Source organism: Brachyistius frenatus, unplaced genomic scaffold (assembly GCF_029030835.1).
Source record: "Brachyistius frenatus isolate BFR_SWC_R1_liver_20210118 unplaced genomic scaffold, ASM2903083v1 Contig_29, whole genome shotgun sequence".
Classification (NCBI taxonomy): domain Eukaryota; kingdom Metazoa; phylum Chordata; class Actinopteri; family Embiotocidae; genus Brachyistius; species Brachyistius frenatus.
In genome coordinates, this window is record NW_027210628.1 from 2,320,082 (window position 1) to 2,331,915 (window position 11,834).

Below are 11,834 nucleotides of genomic sequence, written 5' to 3' on the forward strand. Positions count from 1 at the left end.
GTCAAAACATGTTGTGTTTGCTTTCAGGATCTGCAGACATCACTGTGCACATGTAGGTGTCTCTGTTTGTGTGAAAAACCAAATGGATCCAGAGGTCCAGAGGAGGAATTAGGTCAGTGTCTTTGGCCTGACAGCTCAGGGTCCATTTTTCAACTGCTAAAAATACAAACGATCAGCATTTTCAGTATACAGGCACACTTACAAGCAAAATAACTAAATGAGGAGAGCCCAGATAATCATGGATGGACATCCACCTGCTGCTTGGCCAGTCCATCATGATAGTAGAGATCAAACCTCTGACATTGGTTTGAATAAAGTATACTTCATGTTAATATTAACAGAATCACAGATGATGTAACTCCAAATCCTGCAATTAATCTCCTGTTTATTGTCACGAGTAAGAAAACACTGCTTTTAACAAGTTTTATTTATTTATTTAGGATTTATTTTTCTTTCAATTCTAGATACCACATACAATTAACCCTGGTGTTGTCCTCAGGTCAAAATGACCCGCAGCTGTGTTCAACCAAGTTCTATTTTATTTTCATATTTTTTGGGATCATTGGTGACAAGGAGGCTGTGAGGGTTTCTTTAAAGAATGATGACCAATGATCCCAAAAAATATAAAAATATAGAAATAAAATAGAACTTGGTTGAACACAGCTGCGGGTCATTTTGACCTGAGGACAACACCAGGGTTAATTAGCTGCAGAAGCACTTGAGATTTTCAAATTAAAAGCCTTAGCAGAGTATGCATATTGAAGTTCATGATCTTTTCTCAACAACATACAACAATGTGTAAGGTACAGTAGGTAAAGTGTACATTTTGTAATTTTAGCATCATTTATTGATATATCTTATAACCCGTCACTCAGTACTTGCCATTATGTTTTCTATTTGGTTGGCAGGTGACAGCAGCCTCATGGGCACACGAACAAAAATATTCGTTTACTGACAGAAGTTCTGTGCGCAAGACAACGGTGAAAGAGGGACACAATAAAACAATCACTGCGTGGAGACTTCAGCTTTTGAAGGATTTTATTATCTGACCAGATGAGAGGTCTGTCAGAAGTGAAAATTCATCAAGGCAAGTTATGAGCACTTTTGTAAGGCAGTCTCACTCACCAACACAGAGTATGTACCTGTTGTCAGGTCATCCTTTGACAAACACACCAGTCAGATGTTATTTCATCCATCCTCTTTACAACACTTCTGAATTATAAGTAAAGCTATGACACAACTATATTTTGTCATCTAAAATGTGCACACATAGGCAATTTAACTTTTGGCAACTTCAAAACCAACTGCAGAATAAGATATACAGTTTATATCGGAAGTAGCGTGTGAAATTTGTTAAGACATGATGTACAAATATTGTTTTAAACATTCACCTTTCATATTTAACTGATTTCTTCATCAAAATAGCACATATACATAAAATTTCTAATACGCAGAGTAATAATTTTAATATGCTCTAAAATATGGACAATCTGTGATATACAAGTAGAATATAAGTACAGGTTGAGAGGAAAAGGCCACTGTGTTGAACACTGCATCTTGCAACAAGTATACTGTATAAGTTTCCATCCAAACCAAATGTTCACATACATTTTGAGAAAAAGTTACCATATGTTTATTGCTAAAACATCCCAAAAATTGATTAACTGCATTCTCTAATATGTCTTTTATTTGTAGGCAACAGCTTGAAGCTGTTAGCTGATGCGTAATTTAATATCCGAGTGGGAGCCAAAAGAATTCTCGCTGTCAAATTTGGCCAACACAGTGTCTCACTCAGAAAAGAGAACAATGGTAAGTCTAACGTGTATGAGAACTTAATATAATATAATGGAAACATGATAAAACCCACATACAAGTATCTGTACTGCTGATGCAAAATGTTTATTGTCAGTTCATGGCCCTAACCACACTTAAAATAATATCAGACCACACGTTCACTCAGAGAATCGGCTCTGTGTCATTCCAGTTGACAAATGCATCTTCCCACCTGGAAAAAAAAGGAAACAGTTTAAGCCATGAAGAACTAACCGGTACATACAATCCTCTTCACAACTGCAAACTATCTGCAGGGTATGCAAGGAATTTTAACACCCTCTGATTACATCAGTCAACGTCAAAACATTTTATGGTTGCTTTCAGGATCTGCAGACATCACTGTGCACATGTGGGTGTGTCTGTTTGTGTGTAAAACTGAAAGATCATGACCTTGTTCTGATGCAGAGGTCCAGTGGAGGAATGAGGTCAGTGTCATCGTCCTGGCAGCTCAGGGACAATTTGCCAACAGCTACAAATACAAACAATCAGCATTTTTAGTTTAGATGGAAAATAACACTATTGCAGAATCAACAGAAAAAAGACCCAGATAATTTAGGCTTAAAACAGTAAGTGCCACAAGAAAAGTGAAGTAAAAACATCACATCATCATTTCATATCAATACTTACTGTCTGTTCAGACTAGTCACCAAGAGATCATAACTACATCCTCAGAAAAAAAAACACAGTCAGACAGAGTGATGCTACATACAGACAGTGAGGCGGATCTCCTCCTGCTGATTGGCCAGTCCGTCGTAATAGTACAAGTCAAACTCCAGACCTTTGTCCTCATTGGTCAACAGCTCCCTCTGCAGGCCAAACAGCACGCTGAAGTGGCTTTCACTGCACACCACCCAGACGGGGTAACAGGGAGTCTTCAGAAAAGCTCCCACCTTCGTTAGAAGAACAGAGAACACAACAGAGCAAAGCGGTCTGTCAGCAGGTTAGGTAATATTATTTCAGCTACATATTCAATCACTATAATATAAGTCACAGAGTTTCATTAAGACATAAAGTGTGTATATTTGTTTCAGTAAGCATTGACTTGGGTCATCGTGCTCAATGCAGGATCTTTAAAATGAAGCTGCTAAATCTAATTAAGTAAAAGACCCATTGGGATGATACTTTACAACCACACTTCTGTATTTCAATGTGATAAAGGACACTGGTTGATGTAATACAAAGATTGTTAGCAGCAAAACTAGTTTTCCAAGACTTAAAAGTGACAAATTTTCCCAAAAATGCATTGATGAATCATGAATTTGTTCAATGCCATTTGAATAAAACCTTGAGACCTCAATAATTAGAAACACAACAGCAAAACATGCCATTAATCACTGTTTCCTATGGGAAGTCTTACATATTCTTCAACATACCATCTTCCACATGTCCACCATCTGATTGATGTATTAATTGCATTTCACTTTAATTGGTCCATTAAATTTGTCCCTATGCCACAGCTTCAGATAAAAAAGAGAGCAGTCACATTTTCTTAAGTTATCCCTGTGTCGTGTATCTGAAGTACTTTTAACATTTCCAGGCCGTGTATATGTTGTTGACCATTATAAATGTCATAATAGTCTTCAGAGCATTCTTTTCTGTGCTGTGTGCCATCAGCAGCACAGATGTTCCCAGAATGACAGTAAATAATGCCCCCTGAGGTCCTGTGTTTTCTCTCGACTCTAACTGGGTCTGTCAGTAGAAGGCCGACCACAGTGTCAGCCAGCGCTCACTCACCTTACAGATGTTATAATGTTCAAACAAGGACAGCAGGCCAACGTCACAGTGGTCTTTAATTCCCTTCAGTAGAGTGATGTTGCCATTGCCCGAGTCTAACTCCATATCATTGTCAAAGACGTTGGACACTGCTCTGCCGCAGATCAACAGGTTGACCAGCTCCTGGTGAACACAGAAAGGCACTGTTAGCACTGCAATATACACACAGACCAAAGTATTACTGCTAACTGTCTGTTTTATGTGTTATATTTAGGGTATGTTCAGACTTGGCAGGTTGGGTTCGATTGCTCTCAGTGCATGAATGAACGCTGCCCCCTGAACCTTGCTGTGCACCAAACAAGCAGACTGAGACCTCCTGAACAGGTGAGTCTGTCTTGACGTAATGATACATTTTATAAGATTTTTGTGAGTTCTCAGCTGCTAAAAAAAAGAAAGAAAAAAAAACACCACATAAAGACAAATCTCTCGAGCTCACTTAGCTCAACAACCAGTATTGTTCTGGAGGTCATTAAAGCTGCCCAATCAGGTTGTGACCTTATCCATATAACGTTTGATTACATCTTTTGATTCAGTGTTAAAAAGTGCAGTAGTTACACTTTTAAGCAACTCTACCTGAAAAAAATAAACTAAACTTCATTAAGACAAATTTCTGTACTGTCATCGTTTTATATATTTTTAATAACAAACAAACAAACAGAATATCAAGTGCCTAGTTGTATGTCAAACCTGAGTGCAGTAGCCATGAGCTCCGATAAGCGTGGTGGTGGGCACGTCCATATCCTGTCTCACTCTAAGGAAAGAAAACAGATACTTTAGTTCTTTCCCTACCTGACTCAAAGCAGTTTATACTGTACATCTTGTTTGGAAATGGTTTTAAAAAAGGCTCCATATACTTTTCAATGGATCGGGACAGAACAGCAGATATGGTCAGCAGCATGCAGCCTAACAACCCAGTTTCAAACTGTGGACAAAAACAGAGATTAGAACAAGTGGTGCCAGAGTTTTGTAGACTTGACACACAAAATAAAGCTGAGAAATTTGATTGAGATTTTCTCACCTGCTCAATGTGCTGCTCCAGAATCAACTGCAGATCCTTGACGTTGTCCAGAGTGAAACACGTTATCTAGAACAAAAGGGGGGGAGTCACTAAACCTCCACATAAAATGCAATGTTGTAGCTTAGGAATCAAAAGTACACACAGTAGCAGGACTGATGACAGACTTAAAGCAAAAAGTTCATCTGGCTATGGCTGTGAATTTCGTCCGATAACAGCACCAGTAATAAAATACTGAAGATATATATTCTGCTGCATTGAGGTGAAATCCATGTGGTCGACTTGAGTGTAACTTTAATATATAAACACCAGCAGTTGCATATACAGAAGCATGTCTATACCTTTTCTAGAACTCCTTCAGATTTGTAACGTCCAGCTGGGGTGAAATGATTTCTCCCTGAATTTCTGTTTAAAAAACAAACAAAAAAGTGGTAAAAAAAAAAGTGCACAAAGAGTGCTGACACAGCAGATAAATCAAACATTTCTGAGATGAGTTAGTTTGACAGCTGCAGATACAGATAAGGCTGGTGGTGAGATGAGCCCATGTTGATGAGGTTGCTCATATGAAACAGATATACTGAAGCACCCTAATCCTGAACATCTAAACAAGGTCTCATGCATTTGACCTAAATGAACGTCGACAACGAGGCTTTGTGTGTGGGTAAAAGGCTGGATGTGGAGGATTTAGTGGATAACGGTGTGATCTTACATTGCAACTGTGGCTTGTTTTTCCTCGCCGGCCCTCCACAAGACCTCAGCCACTGCTAAAACAAGACACTTTCTTCTGCAAATGTTGGAAGGTCTTAACCTACTGAGAAAAAGTGGCATTTGAGTGTAAAGCAGGTCGTCTGGGGTAACAACACAGTTAATAACGAAATGTAGAGGTCAATACACAACAGTTGTTACAAAACACTCCTTGATGTGAAATAATGGCTGTAAGAAGCATTCAAATAATTGGAATAGGCCACACAGAGGTTACCATTACAGGACAAAGGTCTGAACTCAGGGATAACGTACTGAAGGCCAGTATTACTGCTCTGAGTTTCTTCAAACAGTAGTTTCTTTAGAACAAAGGCTTGGATGGATGCCAGAACTCCACAAGGACCACCCTAAAAATTCAATACACACAGGGAAAATGTAAAATTATGAGTCTTAATGACATAATTTAATAAATTACATTAAAATATACGTGCTAGATTGATTAATTTGAGCAGGAATTGTTAAAATGACCTTCTTCTGCACGATTCCGTATCTGAGGTCATGCGTTTCAGAGAACGTGAAACCCTGATTCCTCCACTCAATATTGAAACAATTTTGGCTGGAACCAAGAAGAAGCACTTTCAATTCCTGGAGAAAATCAGAGAACAAACAGAAAATCAAAGACAACCGCAGAAACTGAACCCAACGGTTCTAAAGAAGCACCGCGGTAAACAACCCACCACGGCGGTGTGTCGGTCCATTGAGCGGCCTGCAAAGCTGTGCTCTGCAACAGTTCTCTGAAGACACACTTTGGAGAGCTCTTGCAGATCGTCATCATCAATGTCATCTGGAGATTGATTAACACACATCAAGTTTGACAAATTATGAGCATCAAGTTGTTGCCAAAAAGGTCAGAGACAAAAGATGCAGCACTTACCCAGCACCATCTCAGACACGTCCAAATCAGCCACATTTGGCCTGCTCTTTACTCTAAGAAAAACACAAAAAAAGACAAAGATAAAAACCCTTGTAAATTAGTTTCAACAGTATAAAAGCATGACGTTGTCACCGAAAGCCATTTACCTTCTTGTCTTTGGTATGTTTTGTCCCACTTTTTCAAAGCTGTTTTCACTCCGTATTCTCTCTCGTGTACTCAGCAACTCCTGTTTCTCTCTTCCACAGCCAGCTGAGCTGATTTCAATTAGACTCCTTTCAAAGCTTTTTTGATGAAAGCCAGCCACTACAAGTCCATCCTTAGACTTCCTGTTTTCCTCTTCTTTTCTGAGCGCTGGCTGGGACACCTCAACCCTTCGACTCTGCCTCTTTCTGTTTGACTCCTAAAAAGACAAAACATCAGAAAAGAATAAGAATATAATAAATATGGGATCAGGACGTTTTTAAGCATCAGAAGTTCAGTACCTGGGGTATCGGTCCAGCCATCATCCCTCGTTTACTGCGATTACTTCTGCTCCTTTGGGTGGTCTCAGTGATGGAAGTATTGTTTTCCGCTTCTTTTTGGGTGCAGCTGTCATTGTCCTGAAGGGAAGCGATGAGTGACTGCCTTTTTTGGTTTTCTAAATCACAAGCCCAGAAACCTGTTTGATTATGACCGGGAACTCTGTGTTTCTCAGGCTGAGGAGGGCAGCTTCCTTTTACATCCGATCTGCAACAGAGAATCCCACCGAAGTTAAAAACCAATTTAAAAAAAAAAACCAGCCAAAACGGCACAAAATCATGGCTCAAAGCTGTGGACTTTGAAATAGGCTACCTTAATTTGGTCTGTTTGCTGCTGACCAAAGCTGGTGTGCTATCCTCTGTTTTTGTGTCATCCATCACTGATGATGCTCCTGCGGGACCACCGTCATCAGTCGAGCCGATCGCTCGGGCACTCTGCAGAGAATCGCTTTCATCGCTGGAGATCTTGTTGTTCTGAAGTCGCTCAATGTGATGCTTCACAATAATCTCCAGTAATGTCTTCAAGGGGGAATTCTCAACCTGCAATGACAGAGAAGTCAGCTACAGACCTTTTGTGTTATGCATCTGCACGGCCGCCAGCCTCCTGCTGCGAGACTCGCCTTGTTCTTTCTGTAGAGATCCTCTATGTTGAGCATCTGTCTCAGTTGTGATCTGTTGTTGATGCTGGCTTCTGTGCGCGGATGCTCCTCATCCATACAGGCGATAGTCCTTTTGAGCCCCTGCAGATCAATACCAACATGTTTTACAGTGTATCCCGGGGCCAGTCACAGGCTGAGTGTTTGTTTTGTTTACCCATATTGCAACTGCGGATATCGTTCACATACTCTGCTGGTAATGATGCAGCTGCTACGAACACAAGTACATCTAGAGATAAAAACAGGCTTCATATTGTAATGTCTATCACCGAGACCACCCAAAACGAGTGATTGCACGAAATCAGGTCAGTCTAAAGTCTTTTACAAAGCTGAACGGAAGCTACCACCGGCTAGCTGGCTAGCAGTATTAGCAGTCTGCACGGGATCGGTCCTGCTGACCACCTAGCCAGCGTTAGCTTAGCTGACTTACCTTTCGGCTCAGATATTCCCGCACAAGGGACGAAGAAACCTCTTCAACTGAAGCGACCATGATGGGAGCGTACGTTGTTGTTTTTTTGTTTTTTAATAAATATAAATCAACAGGAAGCAGCGGCCATGGTCCTTGGAAACAGCGGCGAGGTGCATCAACACCGAGGCGAGGCAGAGTTAACCGGTTCGGTGACGACTTGTGGTCTTCAGAGCACAAACCTGACTGAAGAGATTTCACACTTCACTCCTCCGATTCAAATCATCTGAACTCGAACCGCTGCGACACACAGTACAGACACAAGCACATGTTACGGACGGTGGAGTCTCTCCGTGTGTACATGGACGTATCGTAGTATCTGGGGAACTGTGCGTTACCGTGGTGACGCTTGTCGCCCCCCCGGGTCGCCCCCCCCCCGGGTCGCTCCGCTGTCCCATCATTGAAAGCGAACACACACACTTTTATAGTGGTGACTTGGAGCGCAAGTTTGTGCGCAGTCATGCAGCGGACCAGCCAAAAGGCGTCCCGAAATAAATTGAAGGCTGTTACAAGAATTTGACAGGATAAAAGTCTAGAAAAAGCAGCTTCCCTTTTAATTCTGTTGAATTGCTGCGATTTTCCTTCTCCAGGAACCTGTTCTTGGGTTGAACGTGGAGTCTGAGTGGTACACCATGCATGCACCAGCACAACCGCTGATAGGCGGCCCTGGGGGGAGGATTTGCTGTTTGGCTCTACTGGCTGATCCTCAAATCAGCACCCTGTGTGCAATGTGTAGTTTACTATGTCAAGTTCTCATTAATTCTGGAACTACCAGTCTACTATACTGAAATAATACTATGTTGTGTTACTTAATGGCAGTTTGATTCAATGCAGCCTTTTCAGGGACGTCATGTAATATAAAACTCACCGACTCAAGTCTGACACAAGATTGCTGACATGTGACAAAAATGTTCTAAAAATGCAACAATTACCATAATGGATATTCTACTTTAACAAAATTAAAATTAATCAAATTACCAAAACCAGTCAACATGCAGTGATCGTGGGCCAGTTACCCGCTTTGCCTATAGGTAATCCAATTAAGCGAGGAAGGGTCACAAACTTTGTTTTAATGTGCCACAGGTAATGAGGTTTATGGGAGTGAAGCAAAATATTACCTCGAGTGACCATTTAAATGATCTTGATTTATTTTCTGTATGATTCTGCAGAAATTTCAAGTTGTGATAGATATGGCCCAGTGCATCACAGCTCCAACTCCAAACGATGAAGCTCAAGCTCGTGGCACCACACATTGGATGTGTACCATACCTGCAGACAAAGGTGTGTGAGAATACTAGTGATGATCAATCTGTATGGGCTGTGTTAGTTATTGGTAATGATTATCCTTTAAACCTTAAGGCAGAGGTCTTCAATAGGGGGTTCGCGACCCCTAAAGGGTCCACAGAGGTACTGCAAGGGGTCATGTAATTTTTGGTTGATTAGCAAATTTGTTATATTTTCTTAATATTTTTCCCCATTTTTTTCCACAAATTTAAATGTCTTTAAATACACAATAACATGAATCTAACATTGTAGCGCTGCAATATTGTTTGAAAAGATACCGTTGTAAAGAATTTGTTTTATTTATTTATTTATTTTTAAACGACATCTACTTGTTTAAAATAAAAACATGAATATATGAACCTGTGTATTATTTGAATAGCTTAGTATTGAATGCACAACAACAAGGTATGTTTATACATGGCACTAAGCCCAGTTTAATATAAAACAATTTTACACAAAATACATCATAGGGGGTCCCTGCTCCATCTCTATCAGTTTGGGGGTCCTTGGCCTGAAAAACTAAGTCAGTAATACAAGATGAGTTCGAAAGCGAGTCAATCTGCCCAAGGCACCAACAACAGCGCCTGGCAGCAGATTTGCAACAAGTTCTCAGGAACGAAAAAGGAAAGGAAATGCCAAGAGAAAGAAGCCCTACTAGGAGAAAAGGAAGCTCTACTCCAACAGGTGGAGGAGCTGAAGGCTGATCTGCAAAGGGCCGAGGAGCACGGCATCTCTCAGGAGCAGAGCCTCAGAGCTCTCCAACAACCTGAAGTTAGAAACGAAAGAAAACAAAGAACTCTGGGACCAGATTAAATATTTGACCGTCGAGCGCCACAAAGAAAAGACCTCGGCAGAGGAGCAGCGCAATCTGTTTGGCAAAGAGAGAGGCAAATGTTTTGACGAGCAGAGACTGAGGATCAAATTTAGCAGAGAACTAGAAGAAACCCAGAACCAGCTGGCTGATGAGAGGAGACAGGTGAAGCTGCTGGTGAATAAGCAAAATCAAATGAGGAAGGAGGTTGAAAACATGAGAGTTTTACACCGTGGCAACCAGTGATGTGACGCTGAAAGAACAAAGAGTCACACCCCTCAACAGCAATTTGAGACAGAAAGGAGGTCTCACTCTGAAACTGTATCAGCGCATCAGCAGGAGGTCCAAAGGATGAAGGCTGAACAAGAGGGATTGAAGTACAGAACGGAGCAGCACAGCCAACTGTTACAGAGAAAACCATGAGTTTCTGAGTGGACAGAGAAGATGAAACTGGGAAAACGGCTAGAAGAAACCAAAAGACAGAGCGACACCTTTCAGCACCTTCTTGAGACAGAAAGGAGGTCTCACTCTGAAACGTTATCAGAACACCAGCAGGAGGTCCAGAGGATGAAGGCTGAACGAGATGCATTCAAGCAAAAACGAAGCAGCAGATTCCACTCCTGCAAAGAAGACGCCATATTCCTAACCATTACCCCTCACCCTAATCCTTATCCCTAATCCTGATCCCTAATCCTTATCCCTAATCCTTATCCCTAATCCTAGCCCTAATCCTAATCCCTATCCTTATCCCTATCCCTAATCCCTATCCCTATCCCTAATTCTAACCCAAGCAAATAAATAATAAAAACTATTATACTATATTATTTTGCCATTTTGTCTCATCACTTGTGACTACATTTCAAGCAGGTTCAATTTGGAATAACTTAAGCAAGAAAAACTCCAAAACTCTCTTCTCTCTAATTCAAAAAGCCCTTACTCAGATGACAATTTCATGGTAAACATTGAAAAACAAGGACAATGCTTGTACATATTTAACCAGAACTGAGTTGCAACCCATGCATAGCTGCACAAACAGCGTTCTTCCTTTGTTGTCTCGAACAGAGGTCTTCAACAGGGGGTCCGCAACCTCTAGGGGTCCGCGGAGGTACTGCAGGGGGTCTTGAAATTTTTGGTTGATTAGACAATTTTTCCATATTTTTTAAATATGTTTTTCCCACAAATTTAAATGTCTTTAAATACACATTAACATGAATCCAACATATTGTAGCGAATGGATAAATGGAGGCAGAAGATGTTATCTTTCAGTCAGAAATGCACACATTCAGCAACACACGGGTTTACTCACAGCAGGAGATGAGCCTGGACCCATCCCTCAAAGCCTCCTGCACACAAAGAGGAGGACCCGCCCCTATTGCTGCTGTGCCAATCACAAGGCTGCATGGTACATGCTGGCTCTGTCAGGTTCCCCGTGATTGACCGAGAGCCTATTCAGTCCCCAGCTGACTAAGATCCCAGGCACAGGGGCTGCAATATTATTTGAAAAAAGATACCGTTGTAAAAAAAAAAAAAAAAAAAAAAAAACATTTACCTGTTTAAAATAAAAACATGAATACATGAACCTGTGTATTATTTGAATAGCTTAGTATTGAATGCACAATAACAAGGTATGTTTATACATGGCAATAGGCCCAGTTTAATATAAAACACAATTTTATACAATATATATCGTCGGGGGTCCCTGCTCCATCTCTCTATCAATTTGGGGGTCCTTGACCTGAAAAACATTGAAGACCCCCGCCTTAAAGGAACAGTTCAAAAGCAAGGCAAGTAAAATAGGTTGCAGTTTTTCAATGTCAAAATAAAAGACATCACAATAATAGC

At 40.9% G+C, this 11,834-nt stretch overlaps 1 protein-coding gene across 3 annotated transcripts; it reads right to left on the reverse strand.

Annotated features, from left to right (window-relative positions):
- Positions 1 to 1,026: 1,026 nt before the first annotated feature.
- mindy4 (MINDY lysine 48 deubiquitinase 4) lies at positions 1,027 to 8,241 on the reverse strand. Of its 3 annotated transcripts, none has more exons than XM_069699124.1 (18): positions 7,862 to 8,241; positions 7,396 to 7,515; positions 7,089 to 7,315; positions 6,740 to 6,983; positions 6,404 to 6,657; positions 6,258 to 6,310; positions 6,061 to 6,167; positions 5,852 to 5,968; positions 5,639 to 5,730; positions 5,331 to 5,429; positions 4,963 to 5,026; positions 4,625 to 4,690; positions 4,461 to 4,528; positions 4,294 to 4,357; positions 3,568 to 3,729; positions 2,543 to 2,723; positions 2,224 to 2,302; positions 1,027 to 2,005 (listed from the first exon to the last, which is right to left on the reverse strand). In XM_069699124.1, the coding sequence occupies exons 1-18, from the start codon at positions 7,919 to 7,921 to the stop codon at positions 1,957 to 1,959; spliced, it is 2,106 nt and encodes a 701-aa protein (XP_069555225.1). In that variant the 5' UTR covers positions 7,922 to 8,241; the 3' UTR covers positions 1,027 to 1,956. The 3 variants fall into 3 exon arrangements, with proteins under 3 accessions (XP_069555225.1, XP_069555224.1, XP_069555226.1); XM_069699123.1 differs by having other exon boundaries at positions 5,331 to 5,432; positions 7,862 to 8,240; XM_069699125.1 differs by lacking the exon at positions 7,862 to 8,241 and adding an exon at positions 7,589 to 7,845 and having other exon boundaries at positions 5,331 to 5,432.
- Positions 8,242 to 11,834: the final 3,593 nt, after the last annotated feature.

What these genes read in the sequence shown, in the direction of transcription:
- mindy4 (XM_069699123.1), bottom strand. Translation starts at nt 7,921, where the DNA reads ATGGTCGCTTCAGTTGAAGAGGTTTCTTCGTCCCTTGTGCGGGAATAT. An exon ending in AGCAAACAGACCAAATTAAG is followed by an intron (nt 6,984 to 7,088) that starts GTAGCCTATTTC and finishes TCTCTGTTGCAG; the next exon opens with ATCGGATGTAAAAGGAAGCT. An exon ending in TGGAGCAGCACATTGAGCAG is followed by an intron (nt 4,529 to 4,624) that starts GTGAGAAAATCT and finishes TTTTGTCCACAG; the next exon opens with TTTGAAACTGGGTTGTTAGG.